This window comes from Primulina tabacum, chromosome 16 (assembly GCF_025594145.1).
Source record: "Primulina tabacum isolate GXHZ01 chromosome 16, ASM2559414v2, whole genome shotgun sequence".
In the NCBI taxonomy this organism is placed as follows: domain Eukaryota; kingdom Viridiplantae; phylum Streptophyta; class Magnoliopsida; order Lamiales; family Gesneriaceae; genus Primulina; species Primulina tabacum.
Window position 1 is genome coordinate 5,840,105 of NC_134565.1, and position 21,324 is coordinate 5,861,428.

The 21,324-nt window shown below is 34.4% G+C and overlaps 1 protein-coding gene and 1 long non-coding RNA gene across 2 annotated transcripts; both read right to left on the bottom strand.

The window, feature by feature from the left end:
• Positions 1-8,046: 8,046 nt before the first annotated feature.
• On the bottom strand, positions 8,047-9,091 carry LOC142529723 (uncharacterized). Its single transcript, XR_012815948.1, has 3 exons — positions 8,799-9,091; positions 8,268-8,724; positions 8,047-8,164 (listed from the first exon to the last, which is right to left on the bottom strand). It is a non-coding gene; the product is annotated as an uncharacterized LOC142529723 (long non-coding RNA).
• A 972-nt stretch (positions 9,092-10,063) lies between these two features.
• LOC142528307 (uncharacterized) lies at positions 10,064-11,314 on the bottom strand. Its single transcript, XM_075633348.1, has 3 exons — positions 11,145-11,314; positions 10,881-10,949; positions 10,064-10,744 (listed from the first exon to the last, which is right to left on the bottom strand). Exons 2-3 carry the CDS (start codon positions 10,908-10,910, stop codon positions 10,064-10,066), a joined length of 711 nt encoding a protein of 236 aa, XP_075489463.1. The 5' UTR covers positions 10,911-10,949; positions 11,145-11,314.
• Between the last annotated feature and the right edge of the window lie 10,010 nt (positions 11,315-21,324).

Genomic DNA, 21,324 nt, shown 5'->3' on the forward strand with positions numbered 1-21,324 from the left:
CACTGGTACTCCATGAAGTCTTACAATATTGTCCATGTACAGTGTAGCTAATTTGTCCAGATTGTAGTTCATACGGACGGGTAGGAAGTGTGCAGATTTTGTAAGTCTATCTACAATTACCCATATTCCGTCCTGACCTTGCCTTGACTTTAGTAATCCTACCACAAAGTCCATGGAGATATGGTTCCACTTCCACTCAGGTATCTCCAACGGTTGCAATAATCCTCCGGGTCGCTGGTGCTCTGCTTTGACCTGTTGACAAACCTGACACTTAGAGACGAATACTGCCACATCTCTTTTCATTCCGTTCCACCAAAAATCCTCTTAAGGTCTCTGTACATTTTTGTACTCCCTGGAGGGACTGAAAACTTGGACTTGTGTACTTCTGATAGTATTTCTTGGACGAATGTTATCGTTGTTCGGTACGCATAGTCGTCCATTCATCCATAGGACTCCCTTGTCATCAATTTGTAGATCTTGAGACTTCCCGCTTTCGACTTGCTCCTTAAGTTTCTTTAGCTCGGGGTCTCGGTCCTGATTTAACTTGACGGTCTCCTGCAGACATGGCTGGGCCGAGAGGGAAGCTAGAGTGATCTTGCCTCTATTTTTCCGACTCAGAGCATCGGCCACTTTGTTCGCTTTACCTGGATGTTAACTTATAGTCAAGTCGTAATCCTTCAGTAGTTCGATCCATCGCCTTTGCCTCATGTTTAGTTCTTTTTGGGTGAACAAGTACTTGAGGCTTTGGTGATATGTGAAAATTTCACATTTTGCGCCATAGAGGTAGTGCCTCCAAATTTTTAAGGCAAAGACAACTGCTGCTAACTCAAGATCATGCGTAGGGTAGTTCTTCTCGTGCGGTTTCAACTGCCTTGACGCATAGGCGATCACTCTTCCCTCTTGCATGAGTACGCATCCCAAACCTTCCTCAGATGCGTCACTGTAGATGGTGAATTCCTTATCTTCAGTAGGTAAGATTAGCACTGGCGTGGATGCAAGTTTTTTTTTCAATGTCTGAAATCTTTTCTCGCAACCTTCGTCCCAGATGAATTTGGAATTCTTGTGAGTGAGCTTAGTCAGTGGCATAGCTATGGAAGAAAAACCTTCGACGAACTTCCTGTAATAACCTTCCAGTCCAAGAAAGCTCCTGATGTCTGTGGCGTTCTTAGGTTTTGGCCACTCTGTAATTGCCTCAACTTTCTTGGGATCCACTGATACTCCTGCTTCCGAGATCACATGTCCTAAAAATGATACACTCTTAAGCCAGAACTCACATTTCTTAAACTTAGCATATAGCTCTTTCTCCCTCAGTGTCTGTAGTGCAAGGCGGAGGTGCTCTTCATGTTCTTCCTCGTTGGGAGAATAAATGAGGATGTCATCAATAAATACCACTACGAACCGGTCCAGAAATGGTTTGAACACTCTGTTCATTAGGTCCATAAAGGCTGCAGTCGCATTGGTCAACCCAAAATGCATCACTGTGAACTCATAATGCCCATATCTTGTTCGAAAAGCTGTTTTGGAGATATCTTTAGCCCTGACCTTCAGTTGGTGGTATCCAGTCCTCAGATCCAATTTAGAAAAGACTGCGGCTCCCTTGAGCTGGTCAAATAGATCGTCTATCCTCGGAAGAGGGTACTTGTTCTTGATAGTGATCTTGTTCATTTCCCTATAGTCGATGCACAATCTCATACTCCCATCTTTCTTCTTCACAAAGAGTACTGGTGCTCCCCATGGGGACACACTAGGTCGAATTTGCTTTTTGTCCAGCAATTCTTAGAGTTGCTCTTTTAGCTCCTTGAGTTCAGCTGGCGCCATCCTGTAAGGTGCTTTAGAGATTGGTGCTGCACCAGGAACCAGATTAATTTCGAACTCAACTTCGCGGTCCGGAACTGTTCCCGGATGTGATACCACTTAAATGTCACGCCCCGAGACCTGGGTTGGTCGACACCGGCGTTGTTCATCAATCACACAATCGAAAAAAAACCAGCCTCGTAGCACAGTATAAACCGAAACCAGTTTATTTCGTAAATTCGCAAAGTTTGAACATTTGTCTTTACAACGGAAAATAAATAAATGCGGAAACGTCTTACAAGTAAAAAAATACGAAAATTCTAAATCCGAATACTACAATTCTCGAAATTTATCACCAGCCCCAGAATTGTTCTGACTCTTCTTCCTCAACCTGCTCTTCGGATTTATCTGGGGAGGGGAGTAAGGGGTGAGTATTTTGGGAAATACTCAGCAAGTGGGGGCCGTTCGAGTACACAACAACATGCATATACAATTTCGAAATACACACACACACACCATGCAAATTTTGACTCATACCACATTCGTATCATTGACCTGACACTGAGATTCCTCTACTTTCAATGGTTTATTGAATTCAGTCCCTAATTTTTATTCCTCTAAGGGGGCGAGGCCGAATCGGTTATATCCCCACTGTATGAGGGTCATATCATAGTTGGGATTCCCTCCCATATCAAGTTGAATCCTCACAGTGTCAACATAAAACCCATGCAGAAATCACAACCAGAAGGGGGTAGAAGAAGGACTGTACTCGACCGAATCTTTTAAAAACCGAAAATACATGTACCGAAAATTCAAAATTTAAAACAAGCCCACTTACCTTAAATTCTTGAGGAGAAAAACGTGAAAACCTCGGGATTCTTGCACTGGAATTTCGAAAATTCCTCTTCGGCTACTGAACTGTGGCAGCGCTTCGCGGCTCTCGAGAATCCTAAGAAAACTAGAGGAGAAACTCGAAATATTGGAAGTAGAAAATGGTGTGAATTTTCGAGTTATAGGCCCTCCTATTTATAGGGGTTGGCTGCTATCTCGATCGAGTTTATCCGCGCGTTTGAATTGAATCAAATCTTCATCTAGAATCGTGATCTAAATCTAAATATTTATCCCTGATCCTAGATGATAAATTTCGAAATCTTGATATCCTTCCCTTGGATAAATTTCGAAATTATGCCATGTCCAGCCTGAAAAATTTTGACTTTTGTGTCTAATTTCCAATATTCGGTAGACTTTTTATTTCCCAATTATATTTCTTAAATCCCAAAATTTCCCTTCCTAAACTCGAAATTTAGTGGTATTTTTCCAAGATAAGATTTTGATATATTTTTTTCTTAAAAATCCTGGTGGTTAAACTTTTAAATTTTTCCCAAGCCTGTATTTTATCGTGCAGACTTTTCCCTATATCTCATCAATTTCGAAAATCCTCCCTAAATCCTTCAATATTTTCGAAAATCCTATGATATCTACTTCAAGATTTGTAATCCAAGATTGAATTATCTTCCTGCTTAAATCTTTATCCGGGTATATCAATTCTTAGATCTATATCCGGTATAATTCTGCATATCTCAAATTCCGAAATATACACGATATTATTTAAATTCTTGAGTTCCAAATAATGCTTAAGATAAAATTATCCATTCCATTTCAAAAATCTTGCAAATCTTGGTACAAAATATTATCATGATAAAATCTAAAATCCTGGATTTTACATCGAGTGTTTCAAATTAATAAAATTCCATGCGCTCATGCAATTGCAGCAATTTATGGAGCAAAATTAGATTTGTATGACTTTTGCTCGCCCTACTACTCATCACAAATGTGGGCCCTCGCTTATGCTGATACCATATATCCGGTGCCCATTGCAAATGAATGGAAAATTCCAGATCATTTTAAATACAATGTACTTCCCCCGGATGTCAAGTGGAAAACGTGGTAGAGAACAAAAGGAAAGAATTCCTTCTATTGGGGAGTTTGGTCGGAAGTGAACTAAAAAATGTGGTGTATGTCATAAATCTGGCCATTGCCAAAAAAAATGCCCTAAGAGACAGACTGATGTGTAGACGAGTTGTTCAATTTTTTGTTTACGATGTTGTATTTGCATGTTGATTAGTTTTTGTCAAGTTTGTTGTTTGAACAGGTTGTGCATGCAGATTCAATGTATATATTTCTGTTGATTAAACGTTTTTATATTTCTGTTGATTCAATGTTTTTAATCAGTCGGTTGATTCAATGTATATATTTAATCAATCGGTTAAACGTATATATTTGTAATGCCCGAGGTGTGAGTTGGTAATCAGATATCCTTAATGCATGCTTTGATGTCTTTGTCGAAGACCTGAAGAAGCGACGTTGCGATTCGATGTTAGTTGCAAAATATTTTGTTGGGGCAGCAGAGACAGTGCACCCGCGGGTCAAAAGATAGTGCACCCGCGATCGTTTCTCATGAAATGTTGAAGGTTTACAGTAGCTTGACTGCACCCGCGGTAAGAACAGGACCGCACCTGCGGTGGATGCACCGAGACAGGAGCGCACCCGCGGTGCAAGAGCCAGCGCACCCGCAGTCGTTCTTCTGAAATTTTGGATATGATCCAGTATGCTCCGCGCACCCGTGGTATAAGAATGAGCGCACCTGCGGTGCGACGTGCAACTTGAAAAATAAACCATGTGTCCCTTGCCATGCAATATAAGTGCTGAGTCTTCATTCTTCAGCATTTCTTCAGCAGACCACCGAAATAACTCCCATGAAAACCGCAAGAATGCTCCTAGCTTAGAAATTAGCTTGCACAAGATCTCACCACCCGATTTTCAATCCGAGACTAGATTCGTATTCCTCTCATCACCTAGCTTCGAAAGGACGTAAGTTTGTTTAAATTTCAGCATAATTCAGATTTAATGAGTTGGAGAAATTATGATATGATTACGATTAGATGTTCTTGAGATTATAAGCAACGTATATTCACAACCGGATCGAAGAACGGACCTCGTATGCAATTGATATGATTTTCCTAACTAATATGATCGAGATTGTACAGATTTGAGATTATGATCTGTTATTGTATCGATTATGAGTTGTGGTATTTATCTGTGATGTTGAGATTGACGGAGTTATTGAGATGGTATTATTATGTCGTCGAAACATCAGTAGATTGATATTAATCAGATTCAGTATTGATTTGAGAATGTCTATTGATATTATACCTATTCGGTATTGTCATTGCCAGATTGGGTATGGACAGAGTTGAATCCGAGACTTCGACTTCGTCAGACCGAGAAGAGAAAGGTATAAATCGATGTTAACTGGGAGATCGACTTGAGTTAGATTTAACTCGAGTTTTCCTAAACCACATACGTGTATGTTTTTGTTTTCATACCTTTGTGTTATGTGAATGAGTATGTTTCTGTTAGTGATTGCTAGGAAAGCAGAGGATAGCAGATAGCTATTGAGTGAGAGTCACTGACAGAGGGGCTAGATTTATGACAGAGTAGTCACTGGCCCATTGCACATTGTCAGAGTAGGATTAACTAGTCTTTGGCAGATATGCCAAGACACTGGACGTTTGGTGTATCGATATGCTTATGAGACAGAGCAGTCCTTATTGCAGATGATTCGATATAGAGTAGACCAAAGTCCAGAAATAAGAACGTACCACCACCGCGAACGGTAGTAGTAGGTGGGAGACTTGTTACGTTCTTATTCACTGGGATCCCTAGATTAGAAGAGAGATGAGTCGAGTCTGAGATGCCGAGTCAAGAATTGAATTACAGATTGTATAGATTATGTTTCGTAGATTACGATCCATGTTTTAGTTACTGTTTGATATTGAATCAAATTTCAGATTATGATACATGAAGTGATATATGTTCCATGCTTTTATGTTAGTTCAGTTAATTGTATGTATACATTGTTTATACTGAGATTTATTCTCACCTGAGTTATCCGGCTGTTGTCTTGTTTTTATGTGTGCATGACAACATGTGGGACATGATCAGGGTCAAAAAGATGATGAGAGAGAGGACAAGTTAGCGTGGTGATTCCGGACTTGTTGTAGATATGGTTTTGACACTTGACATCTAGTAGTTGAACCTTAGTCTAGTTTGAATGCTTGTTGTACATGATTGTACTTTTATACTGATATGTATATTAGTTAAATTCCATTACGGTCCGCATTTGCGTTTTAAAAAGAAAAAAAAATTTAGACCCTGTTTATTATAATTGATTAAATTTTCCTAATGATGATTAAGAGTACGATTAGCGTCCGGGTCCCCACAATATTTCTGTACATATTTAATCAGTCGGTTAAACACATATATATTTCTGTTGATTCAATGTTTTTAATCAGTCTGTTGCTGAATATATTTCAGTCGGTTCAATGCAAATATATTTCAGTGTTTAATCATATATTTCAGTTGATACATATATTTCAGTCAGTTCAATGTGTTCAATCAGTCAGTTAATGAAAATATATCAGTCGGTTCAAAGTGTTTAAAATTAGTTGGTTTAAAGGCATACATTTCAATTAACTAGCGTTTCAGTGGGATACACTCTTTATTTCGGTCGGTTATACCAAACATTGCGGTCGGTTATACCATGTATTTCAGTCACTTCAGCGTGTTTAATTATTTGGTAAATGTAAATATATCAGTTGGTCAAATGTAAAATCGTTCGGCTAATGAAAATATATCGGTCGGTTAATACAAGAATTTCATTCGGTTAATGAATATAGTTACTAAATCAATCGGTATAATTACTAAGTGTCATATAACTATAATAGTCTATCTGATAGTCAGTATAATCGACTGAAATTGTATGTTATATATAGAGTATAGTTACTAAATGCCATACAACCATAATTGGGTATGACAAATCAATCACATATAGAGTATAGTTACTAAATGTCATATAACTCTAATGGTCTATGAGAGAGTCAGATGATTTATAAGGTTGAAATGGCGTTCTCATCGATTGCTCATTACAAATCAATCATATATAGAGTATAGTTATTAAATGTCATATTTTAGTCAGTTAATGAAACTTTAGTTGGTTTAGTGTGTTTAATCAGTCGGTCAAAGCATATGTTTCAGTCGGTTATTACAATATTTCAGTTGGTTCAATGTGTTTAATTAGTCAGTTAATGAATATATTTTAGTCGGTTAAAAAATATATTTGGATATTTGGATTCTTGAACTCATCTAATTGCTTGAACATACTTAATACTTCGTCTTCGATCACCATCAAAGCTGTACGATCGAGTATAGTTACTAAATCAATCACATATAGAGTATAGTTATTAAATATCAGATAACTCTAATGGTCTATCAGAGAGTCAGATGATTTATAAAGTTGAAATGACATTCTCATCGATTGATCATAACAAATCAATCATATATAGAGTATAGTTACTAAATGTGTTTAATCAGTCGTTCAAAGCATATTTTTCAGTCGGTTGTTAAAAGATATCAGTTGGTTCAATGTGTTTAATCAGTCAGTTACTGAATATATTTATGAGAACATGAAATGAAAGTTTGTTGAAGTATTTGTTTGTTTGGTTGGTTCAAATTGTGGCGGTAGTTACGGGTTTTAGCATAAATATTTGGATATTGATTCAAATGATATGAGGTTTCTTCCATTAGATAGCTAAGATATAATATTACAACTTTCCTTGCCCAGGGTCTGTGTATTTAATTTTTGGCAGCCGTAATGGCACAGACCCTTACCCAGGGTCCGTGTATGTGCAATTTCCCAAAAAAAAAGGATGATATTTCATTAAGTTCAATGGGTTTAATCGGTCGGTTATTGCATATGTTTCAGTCGGTTAAAAAATTATTTCAGTTGGTTCGGTGGGTTTTATCAGTCGGTTAATTCATATGTTTCAGTCGGTTAAAAAAATATTTCAGTTGGTTCCGTGGGTTTTATCAGTCGGTTAATTCATATGTTTCAATCGATTAATAAAATATTTCAGTTGGTTCAATGGGTTTTATCAGTCGGTTAATGAATATGTTTCGTCGGCTAATAAATTATTTCAGTTTGTGCAATATGCATTTCAGTCGGTCCAACACACCCACAAAATCCAACATACCCACAAAATCATTCATAAAAAACAACATTCAACCACACCTCACTTCGACAAACCCATTTCAAATCTATTACATTTGAGAGACCATTACATCAACATAAATCCGAGAGACTCACATCATACAAAATCATTGCAACTTTATAAAATCCATTCTACCATACCATACAGATGTTGCTAAATATTTTCTGTATGAATTCACAATATGGTCATTCAATGAATATGGAGACTGCTGAGACAACTCCACCTCAAATGTCTTGATCATCCATGCACCGTAATCAGAACTGTAAAATAAATTATTTTAAACTCATAAGATTATATCGAGATCAAATTATATAGTCGATCGTGTATTCTTTTTTTAAAAAATCCAAAAATTCCAAAACATACCTGCTGGCATTTTGCGGAAAATCTTTGGGCCGTGCTACTGTCCAAATGTCTGGAATCTTGACCTTGCAATAATGTAGAAGATGTTGAACTACATCTTCTACCGGCTCAATATAACATTCATTTCAACATCTGTGTAACAACTATGATTGCAATCATACATAGTAATGATTCCATCTTTCATGTTCACTACAACTGCTACCCAATGTATAGGCAAATTTAATGGAATCAATATGAAAGATGCATTTGCCCATGGTACTGAACTCCAACGACGACAATATCCATCAACATAGTGAAATAAATTCTTCCACTTGCTATTTTCAAAATCATCAGGAGCATTACGATATGCGAAGACTATATCTTGAGAAAAATATGGATCCATTATGGCAACATCCTGTTTTACCAAATGTGGGTATGTCTTCTGCAACACATATAGACCGTACATGCTCTCTTGTATGTGCTGCACATGTTGGAAGCATGTTATATATATAATATTATGATTAGAACATAAATAGAACACAAAATCCTACTCACACTTTGATCGAGCCAGTGCCTCGGATTGAGAAGGTCCGTAAACCACGACTTGTAATATGATCCAAACACACCTGATTTAAATAGATAATTCAATCTACTTATTTCTTTAGTAACAGTTGGCAATACTTTCTTAATGGAAACACATTGCACCGGTTCAAATGAACCATTGTAAGGACCGGTATAACCAAGTGCTGCCAAAGCAGGTGTCTCGGGTAGCTGTACATATGGAGAGCGACAGAATTGAGATTTCGTACTCTTCCGAGCATCTACATATGTAATGCACGTGTTTTAGATACTAGTACATATCGTCAAATCATAATTTCAAAAAAATAAGAATAAAGTACAACATATACCCTTGTGGACAGAAACGTCTTTTGGATGAACTTGAAATGTTCAAAACTTCCATTATACGTTCAAGTTTGCTATCCAAATTTGAAATCATATCTTTCAACTCCACAAAGTTTCTGTCCACGTGCTCGTGTAAAGCTTTAACTTGTCCACTAGTATCTGATTTGCCGAGGACATCATCTCGTTCGACTTGATGGGATTGTCTTTCTAGTGCTTTCTTGGCTGGACAAAGTTTAGAAGACCTCTTTGACTTATTTTTGGGACAAAGTTTCCTTTCATGGACTTCTTCTTTGGATTGAATGGTCTCTTTAGGTTCACAAAGAGTGGGATTCTTAGTGCAGTACACAGATTTTCCCTCCAACAACAATGAATTAATATAGGACAAATGGGAATCTGTACAAGAATCTTCAATGAAAATATTTCTAATAAAAGGAGCAATAGATTCTCGATCTGTAGGTGACAAAATACTCCTAAAAATCTGTAAATTTAACATATTTTAAATTAGTAATACACAAATAGAAAATATATTAATAAAACTAAATTATATGCTAAATACACTAACCTTTTTACCACTCTTTGATGCATCTAAAATGTCAATATATCTAGGAGATCCTTTTTTTGACCAGTTGTTGGAAATCCATTGTCACATGCATGGAAGAAATGTATTGTCTTCTTCTCTTTGTTTCGGCAAAACGCTCCCCAATACCATGAACGCATTCGTATGCAAGAATCTAAATTCAAAAAATTATAAAAACACATATAATCAACCATAGTCGAATCATATGGAAAAATGCAAAAAAAATTTAATTACCTGTAGCGGATTGATGAATCCAACCATATCATGGGTTCCACTGTTCGAAGACTTACCGTTTTTTGCTTTTTTGCTCAACACAACTTCATTTTTCTTCAAATCAAGCTTACCAGTTTTTTGCTTTTTTGCTCAACACAACTTCTTTTTTCTTCAAATCAAGCTTCAAATCACAAACAGCTCCTTTGAAAGCTATTGTACCCCAAGGGTACTTAATAAAAACATCAAAATCATCAATCAGGCTAAAAATCTCTTTATCAACTTGAGGATTCTTAACTGGAGCTATAGGCCATAGTACACCACAGACGAAGTATAAACAAGCCATCTTCACTCTCTCTATACTCAACAACTCATCCACATTTTTCAAATCCTTCAAATTCATTTCAACTTCCTTCACAGATACTTTATCACTACCTTGAAAATATCTATCACAAAAGTCAGAAACTTCTACTACTTCATCAGGAAAATTATCAGAACAATCCAACCCTGTTATCAATGCATACTCCATTCTAGAAAACCTGACTGGTCTATAATTTACAACAAACCACATTTCATCATCGTCTGTTGCATACACTTGTCTCATCACCATAAACCATAAAACCTGACTAGATAAATTATAATCCGCAGCATACTTAATCAGATTTCCAAATTGTGTGTTTTCAACCATGAAGTTCATGTCCTGCTCATTCAAGCAATCTAATATAAATTCACTGACTTTTTGATATTTGGAATGTACACTTAACTTGCAACTAAAATACTTCTCCTCTGATAGTTGAGATTGAAGATTAACCTGGAAAAAAAAATTAATCAAGTCAACTAGTAGTATCAATAAATTAAATACTCAAAATGTGAAATTCATGAAATTTATATGAAATTTAAAGAGCAATACAAAAAATAAATATTTTTCAAAACAAAAATGAACATACCCAAATCTTTTGTGCAACCATCTCCGACATTCTTCGTTCTACCAACAAGAAGTTTCAAAGAGAAGAGATCTTGATCGAAAAAGAATAATCAACTTCAAAATTCATAGATTACATGAAATCTTTATATTAAAAGATTGAGACAAAGTCAATCAATAATATCAACAACTCAATCATTTCAATCTACATGCATGCTTATTGGTTAATTCATTAAACAAACTGAATATGTTAAAATTCATGAAAATTCTAAAGCAATAATGAACATACCTAAATCTCGTGTGCAACCTTCTCCGATTTTTTTCTCCTTTAGGAATTTCAGTTGGTTGATGCCTTTAGTTGGATACAGACATGGATAGTATACTTAATCCATCCAAAAACTGACAGAGATTTCAAGTGGATACAATGGAACAGAGGGAAATCCAAATGTGAGATCACGGGTTTAGTAGAAGAATACTAGCATTTAAAGCTACATTCTTATCTTGAATATTTATCAGAAAGTTTCTCTGCACAATACTTAGCATTTCCTTATTGAAATTAGGTTTCCTAGTTGGTGGATAGTTCATGTTTACTAGCAAATGGCATATTGTGATTCTGGCTTATAGTTTAATTGTACACCAGATTTTTTCTTGGTATGATGCAACAATTGAATTGGATGGTTCTAACGAAACTCGTTATACAGCTTATGAGGTATGTCTACGATGTCTTTCTTGATAACATGTTTATCTGGAATTTCATATGTATATTTTCCTCCTTTGCTACTCTCTAAGAAGAATTCTCGGTTTCCTATTCCTATTTCACATACATTCTTGTTAAAATAGACTGGAATATGAAGTAAACAAATCTTACGTAATAAGATAAAGAAAGAGAATAACCTAGCCCCATTCGAGTATGAAGTTGTTATGATGTAACCCCCACATCTTCTTTTGCTTTGAGTGCTTGAGCAATAGAAAAAGCCCTCATCCTGCATCTAGTTTAACAAAACATTGATACTAACAACCCTAAATTACACGCACATATACATGAATGCAGAAAAAACAAAACTCAGACAAGATATTATTGTGCAAAGAAAAAGAATGCAGTTTTTGATTTTTCCGTTGGTATGAGAGAAGAATGAAGCAGACCGAGTTGAAGAAGAAAATAGAATGAAATGGTCCAGAACGAATGGAAAGAGAAGATGGGCTGGGAGTATATTAGTGATTAAGTGATAGATTAAGTGATATATTAGGTTTTTAATTATTTAAAATAATAATTTAAAGAGGGACAAAAATGGCATTTGCAATGAGAGGACTAAGACTTTTTGATGGAGTCTATTTTCCTAATTTTTTCGATTTTCATTTGCAAATATGGCCTCCCCAAAACAAAATTTTAAGGTCAAAGGCCTCATATAGTTTTTGTTTTGGTCAATAGGTCTTTCTTTAATTAAAAAAGTTAATCAAAATATTAATTAATAGTTAATCTAAATATTAATTAGTAGGGTGCGATGGAACAGAGAGAAATCCTAATGTGAGATCACGGGTTTAGTAGAAGAATACTAGCATTTAAAGCTGCATTCTTATCTTGAATATTTCTCAGAAAGTTGCTCTGCACAATCCTTAGCATTTCCTTATTGAAATTAAGTTTCCTAGTTGGTGGATTGTTCATGTTTACTAGCAAATGACATATTGTGATTCTGGCTTATAGTTTAATTGTACACCAGATTTTTTCTTGGTATGATGCAACAATTGAATTGGATGGTTCTACCGAAACTCATTATACAGCTTATGAGGTATGTCTACGATGTCTTTCTTGATCACATGTTTATCTGGAATTTCATACGTATATTTTCCTCCTTTGCTACTCTCTAAGAAGAATTCTCGGTTTCCTATTCCTATTTCACATACATTCTTGTTAAAATAGACTGGAATATGAAGTAAACAAATCTTACGTAATAAGATAAAGAAAGAGAATAACCTAGCCCCATTCGAGTATGAAGTTGTTATGATGTAACCCCCACATCTTCTTTTGCTTTGAGTGCTTGAGCAATAGAAAAAGCCCTCATCCTGCATCTAGTTTAACAAAACATTGATACTAACAACCCTAAATTACATGCACATATACATGAATGCAGAAAAAACAAAACTCAGACAAGATATTATTGTGCAAAGAAAAAGAATGCAGTTTTTGATTTTTCCGTTGGTATGAGAGAAGAATGAAGCAGACCGAGTTGAAGAAGAAAATAGAATGAAATGGTCCAGAACGAATGGAAAGAGAAGATGGGCTGGGAGTATATTAGTGATTAAGTGATAGATTAAGTGATATATTAGGTTTTTAATTATTTAAAATAATAATTTAAAGAGGGACAAAAATGACATTTGCAATGAGAGGACTAAGACTTTTTGATGGAGTCTATTTTCCTAATTTTTTCGATTTTCATTTGCAAATATGGCCTCCCCAAAACAAAATTTTAAGGTCAAAGGCCTCATATAGTTTTTTTTTGGTCAATAGGTCTTTCTTTAATTAAAAAAGTTAATCAAAATATTAATTAATAGTTAATCTAAATATTAATTAGTAGGGTGCAATGGAACAGAGAGAAATCCTAATGTGAGATCACGGGTTTAGTAGAAGAATACTAGCATTTAAAGCTACATTCTTATCTTGAATATTTCTCAGAAAGTTGCTCTGCACAATCCTTAGCATTTCCTTATTGAAATTAAGTTTCCTAGTTGGTGGATAGTTCATGTTTACTAGCAAATGGCATATTGTGATTCTGGCTTATAGTTTAATTGTACACCAGATTTTTTCTTGGTATGATGCAACAATTGAATTGGATGGTTCTACCGAAACTCATTATACAGCTTATGAGGTATGTCTACGATGTCTTTCTTGATCACATGTTTATCTGGAATTTCATACGTATATTTTCCTCCTTTGCTACTCTCTAAGAAGAATTCTCGGTTTCCTATTCCTATTTCACATACATTCTTGTTAAAATAGACTGGAATATGAAGTAAACAAATCTTACGTAATAAGATAAAGAAAGAGAATAACCTAGCCCCATTCGAGTATGAAGTTGTTATGATGTAACCCCCACATCTTCTTTTGCCTTGAGTGCTTGAGCAATAGGAAAAGCCCTCATCCTGCATCTAGTTTAACAAAACATTGATACTAACAACCCTAAATTACACGCAATATACATGAATGCAGAAAAAACAAAACTCAGACAAGATATTATTGTGCAAAGAAAAAGAATGCAGTTTTTGATTTTTCCGTTGGTATGAGAGAAGAATGAAGCAGACCGAGTTGAAGAAGAAAATAGAATGAAATGGTCCAGAACGAATGGAAAGAGAAGATGGGCTGGGAGTATATTAGTGATTAAGTGATAGATTAAGTGATATATTAGGTTTTTAATTATTTAAAATAATAATTTAAAGAGGGACAAAAATGACATTTGCAATGAGAGGACTAAGACTTTTTGATGGAGTCTATTTTCCTAATTTTTTCGATTTTCATTTGCAAATATGGCCTCCCCAAAACAAAATTTTAAGGTCAAAGGCCTTGTATAGTTTTTTTTGGTCAATAGGTCTTTCTTTAATTAAAAAAGTTAATCAAAATATTAATTAATAGTTAATCTAAATATTAATTAATAGGGTGCAATGGAACAGAGAGAAATCCAAATGTGAGATCACGGGTTTAGTAGAAGAATACTAGCATTTAAAGCTACATTCTTATCTTGAATATTTCTCAGAAAGTTGCTCTGCACAATCCTTAGCATTTCCTTATTGAAATTAAGTTTCCTAGTTGGTGGATAGTTCATGTTTACTAGCAAATGGCATATTGTGATTCTGGCTTATAGTTTAATTGTACACCAGATTTTTTCTTGGTATGATGCAACAATTGAATTGGATGGTTCTAACGAAACTCATTATACAGCTTATGAGGTATGTCTACGATGTCTTTCTTGATCACATGTTTATCTGGAATTTCATAAGTATATTTTCCTCATTTGCTACTCTCTAAGAAGAATTCTCGGTTTCCTATTCCTATTTCACATACAATCTTGTTAAAATAGACTGGAATATGAAGTAAACAAATCTTACGTAATAAGATAAAGAAAGAGAATAACCTAGCCCCATTCGAGTATGAAGTTGTTATGATGTAACCCCCACATCTTCTTTTGCCTTGAGTGCTTGAGCAATAGGAAAAGCCCTCATCCTGCATCTAGTTTAACAAAACATTGATACTAACAACCCTAGATTACACGCACATATACATGAATGCAGAAAAAACAAAACTCAGACAAGATATTATTGTGCAAAGAAAAAGAATGCAGTTTTTGATTTTTCCGTTGGTATGAGAGAAGAGTAAAGCAGACCGAGTTGAAGAAGAAAATAGAATGAAATGGTCCAGAACGAATGGAAAGAGAAGATGGGCTGGGAGTATATCAGTGATTAAGTGATAGATTAGGTTTTTAATTATTTAAAATAATAATTTAAAGAGGGACAAAAATGACATTTGCAATGAGAGGACTAAGACTTTTTGCTGGAATCTATTTTCCTAATTTTTTCGATTTTCATTTGCAAATATGGCCTCCCCAAAACAAAATTTTAAGGTCAAAGGCCTCATATAGTTTTTGTTTTGGTCAATAGGTCTTTCTTTAATTAAAAAAGTTAATCAAAATATTAATTAATAGTTAATCTAAATATTAATTAGTAGGGTGCGATGGAACAGAGAGAAATCCCAATGTGAGATCACGGGTTTAGTAGAAGAATACTAGCATTTAAAGCTACATTCTTATCTTGAATATTTCTCAGAAAGTTGCTCTGCACAATCCTTAGCATTTCCTTATTGAAATTAAGTTTCCTAGTTGGTGGATAGTTCATGTTTACTAGCAAATGGCATATTGTGATTCTGGCTTATAGTTTAATTGTACACCAGATTTTTTCTTGGTATGATGCAACAATTGAATTGGATGGTTCTACCGAAACTCATTATACAGCTTATGAGGTATGTCTACGATGTCTCTCTTGATCACATGTTTATCTGAAATTTCATACGTATATTTTCCTCCTTTGCTACTCTCTAAGAAGAATTCTCGGTTTCCTATTCCTATTTCACATACATTCTTGTTAAAATAGACTGGAATATGAAGTAAACAAATCTTACGTAATAAGATAAAGAAAGAGAATAACCTAGCCCCATTCGAGTATGAAGTTGTTATGATGTAACCCCCACATCTTCTTTTGCCTTGAGTGCTTGAGCAATAGGAAAAGCCCTCATCCTGCATCTAGTTTAACAAAACATTGATACTAACAACCCTAAATTACACGCACATATACATGAATGCAGAAAAAACAAAACTCAGACAAGATATTATTGTGCAAAGAAAAAGAATGCAGTTTTTGATTTTTCCGTTGGTATGAGAGAAGAATGAAGCAGACCGAGTTGAAGAAGAAAATAGAATGAAATGGTCCAGAACGAATGGAAAGAGAAGATGGGCTAGGGAGTATATTAGTGATTAAGTGATAGATTAAGTGATATATTAGGTTTTTAATTATTTAAAATAATAATTTAAAGAGGGACAAAAATGACATTTGCAATGAGAGGACTAAGACTTTTTGATGGAGTCTATTTTCCTAATTTTTTCGATTTTCATTTGCAAATATGGCCTCCCCAAAACAAAATTTTAAGGTCAAAGGCCTCATATAGTTTTTTTTTGGTCAATAGGTCTTTCTTTAATTAAAAAAGTTAATCAAAATATTAATTAATAGTTAATCTAAATATTAATTAATAGGGTGCAATGGAACAGAGAGAAATCCAAATGTGAGATCACGGGTTTAGTAGAAGAATACTAGCATTTAAAGCTACATTCTTATCTTGAATATTTCTCAGAAAGTTGCTCTGCACAATCCTTAGCATTTCCTTATTGAAATTAAGTTTCCTAGTTGGTGGATAGTTCATGTTTACTAGCAAATGGCATATTGTGATTCTGGCTTATAGTTTAATTGTACACCAGATTTTTTCTTGGTATGATGCAACAATTGAATTGGATGGTTCTACCGAAACTCATTATACAGCTTATGAGGTATGTCTACGATGTCTTTCTTGATCACATGTTTATCTGGAATTTCATACGTATATTTTCCTCCTTTGCTACTCTCTAAGAAGAATTCTCGGTTTCCTATTCCTATTTCACATACATTCTTGTTAAAATAGACTGGAATATGAAGTAAACAAATCTTACGTAATAAGATAAAGAAAGAGAATAACCTAGCCCCATTCGAGTATGAAGTTGTTATGATGTAACCCCCACATCTTCTTTTGCCTTGAGTGCTTGAGCAATAGGAAAAGCCCTCATCCTGCATCTAGTTTAACAAAACATTGATACTAACAACCCTAAATTACACGCACATATACATGAATGCAGAAAAAACAAAACTCAGACAAGATATTATTGTGCAAAGAAAAAGAATGCAGTTTTTGATTTTTCCGTTGGTATGAGAGAAGAGTAAAGCAGACCGAGTTGAAGAAGAAAATAGAATGAAATGGTCCAGAACGAATGGAAAGAGAAGATGGGCTGGGAGTATATTAGTGATTAAGTGATAGATTAAGTGATATATTAGGTTTTTAATTATTTAAAATAATAATTTAAAGAGGGACAAAAATGACATTTGCAATGAGAGGACTAAGACTTTTTGATGGAGTCTATTTTCCTAATTTTTTCGATTTTCATTTGCAAATATGGCCTCCCCAAAACAAAATTTTAAGGTCAAAGGCCTCATATAGTTTTTTTTTGGTCAATAGGTCTTTCTTTAATTAAAAAAGTTAATCAAAATATTAATTAATAGTTAATCTAAATATTAATTAGTAGGGTGCGATGGAACAGAGAGAAATCCTAATGTGAGATCACGGGTTTAGTAGAAGAATACTAGCATTTAAAGCTACATTCTTATCTTGAATATTTCTCAGAAAGTTGCTCTGCACAATCCTTAGCATTTCCTTATTGAAATTAAGTTTCCTAGTTGGTGGATAGTTCATGTTTACTAGCAAATGGCATATTGTGATTCTGGCTTATAGTTTAATTGTACACCGGATTTTTTCTTGGTATGATGCAACAATTGAATTGGATGGTTCTACCGAAACTCATTATACAGCTTATGAGGTATGTCTACGATGTCTTTCTTGATCACATGTTTATCTGGAATTTCATACGTATATTTTCCTCCTTTGCTACTCTCTAAGAAGAATCCTCGGTTTCCTATTCCTATTTCACATACATTCTTTTTAAAATAGACTGGAATATGAAGTAAACAAATCTTACGTAATAAGATAAAGAAAGAGAATAACCTAGCCCCATTCGAGTATGAAGTTGTTATGATGTAACCCCCACATCTTCTTTTGCCTTGAGTGCTTGAGCAATAGGAAAAGCCCTCATCCTGCATCTAGTTTAACAAAACATTGATACTAACAACCCTAAATTACACGCACATATACATGAATGCAGAAAAAACAAAACTCAGACAAGATATTATTGTGCAAAGAAAAAGAATGCAGTTTTTGATTTTTCCGTTGGTATGAGAGAAGAATGAAGCAGACCGAGTTGAAGAAGAAAATAGAATGAAATGGTCCAGAACGAATGGAAAGAGAAGATGGGCCGGGAGTATATTAGTGATTAAGTGATAGATTAAGTGATATATTAGGTTTTTAATTATTTAAAATAATAATTTAAAGAGGGACAAAAATGACATTTGCAATGAGAGGACTAAGACTTTTTGATGGAGTCTATTTTCCTAATTTTTTCGATTTTCATTTGCAAATATGGCCTCCCCAAAACAAAATTTTAAGGTCAAAGGCCTCATATAGTTTTTTTTTGGTCAATAGGTCTTTCTTTAATTAAAAAAGTTAATCAAAATATTAATTAATAGTTAATCTAAATATTAATTAATAGGGTGCAATGGAACAGAGAGAAATCCAAATGTGAGATCACGGGTTTAGTAGAAGAATACTAGCATTTAAAGCTACATTCTTATCTTGAATATTTCTCAGAAAGTTGCTCTGCACAATCCTTAGCATTTCCTTATTGAAATTAAGTTTCCTAGTTGGTGGATAGTTCATGTTTACTAGCAAATGGCATATTGTGATTCTGGCTTATAGTTTAATTGTACACCAGATTTTTTCTTGGTATGATGCAACAATTGAATTGGATGGTTCTACCGAAACTCATTATACAGCTTATGAGGTATGTCTACGATGTCTTTCTTGATCACATGTTTATCTGGAATTTCATACGTATATTTTCCTCCTTTGCTACTCTCTAAGAAGAATTCTCGGTTTCCTATTCCTATTTCACATACATTCTTGTTAAAATAGACTGGAATATGAAGTAAACAAATCTTACGTAATAAGATAAAGAAAGAGAATAACCTAGCCCCATTCGAGTATGAAGTTGTTATGATGTAACCCCCACATCTTCTTTTGCCTTGAGTGCTTGAGCAATAGGAAAAGCCCTCATCCTGCATCTAGTTTAACAAAACATTGATACTAACAACCCTAGATTACACGCACATATACATGAATGCAGAAAAAACAAAACTCAGACAAGATATTATTGTGCAAAGAAAAATAATGTAGTTTTTGATTTTTCCGTTGGTATGAGAGAAGAATGAAGCAGACCGAGTTGAAGAAGAAAATAGAATGAAATGGTCCAGAACGAATGGAAAGAGAAGATGGGCTGGGAGTATATTAGTGATTAAGTGATAGATTAAGTGATATATTAGGTTTTTAATTATTTAAAATAATAATTTAAAGAGGGACAAAAATGACATTTGCAATGAGAGGACTAAGACTTTTTGATGGAGTCTATTTTCCTAATTTTTTCGATTTTCATTTGCAAATATGGCCTCCCCAAAACAAAATTTTAAGGTCAAAGGCCTCATATAGTTTTTGTTTTGGTCAATAGGTCTTTCTTTAATTAAAAAAGTTAATCAAAATATTAATTAATAGTTAATCTAAATATTAATTAGTAGGGTGCGATGGAAAAGAGAGAAATCCTAATGCGAGATCACGGGTTTAGTAGAAGAATACTAGCATTTAAAGCTACATTCTTATCTTGCATATTTCTCAGAAAGTTGCTCTGCACAATCCTTAGCATTTCCTTATTGAAATTAAGTTTCCTAGTTGGTGGATAGTTCATGTTTACTAGCAAATGGCATATTGTGATTCTGGCTTATAGTTTAATTGTACACCATATTTTTTCTTGGTATGATGCAACAATTGAATTGGATGGTTCTACCGAAACTCATTATACAGCTTATGAGGTATGTCTACGATGTCTCTCTTGATCACATGTTTATCTGAAATTTCATACGTATATTTTCCTCCTTTGCTACTTTCTAAGAAGAATTCTCGGTTTCCTATTCCTATTTCACATACATTCTTGTTAAAATAGACTGGAATATGAAGTAAACAAATCTTACGTAATAAGATAAAGAAAGAGAATAACCTAGCCCCATTCGAGTATGAAGTTGTTATGATGTAACCCCCACATCTTCTTTTGCCTTGAGTGCTTGAGCAATAGGAAAAGCCCTCATCCTGCATCTAGTTTAACAAAACATTGATACTAACAACCCTAAATTACACGCAAATATACATGAATGCAGAAAAAACAAAACTCAGACAAGATATTATTGTGCAAAGAAAAAGAATGCAGTTTTTGATTTTTCCGTTGGTATGAGAGAAGAAGTAAGCAGACCGAGTTGAAGAAGAAAATAGAATGAAATGGTCCAGAACGAATGGAAAGAGAAGATGGGCTGGGAGTATATTAGTGATTAAGTGATAGATTAAGTGATATATTGGGTTTTTAATTATTTAAAATAATAATTTAAAGAGGGACAAAAATGACATTTGCAATGAGAGGACTAAGACTTTTTGATGGAGTCTATTTTCCTAATTTTTTCGATTTTCATTTGCAAATATGGCCTCCCCAAAACAAAATTTTAAGGTCAAATGCCTCATATAGTTTTTTTTTTGTCAATATGTCTTTCTTTAATTAAAAAAGTTAATCAAAATATTAATTAATAGTTAATCTAAATATTAATTAATAGGGTGCAATGGAACAGAGAGAAATCCAAATGTGAGATCACGGGTTTAGTAGAAGAATACTAGCATTTAAAGCTATATTCTTATCTTGAATATTTCTCAGAAAGTTGCTCTGCACAATCCTTAGCATTTCCTTATTGAAATTAAGTTTCCTAGTTGGTGGATAGTTCATGTTTACTAGCAAATGGCATATTGTGATTCTGGCTTATAGTTTAATTGTACACCAGATTTTTTCTTGGTATGATGCAACAATTGAATTGGATGGTTCTACCGAAACTCATTATACAGCTTATGAGGTATGTCTACGATGTCTTTCTTGATCACATGTTTATCTGGAATTTCATACGTATATTTTCCTCCTTTGCTACTCTCT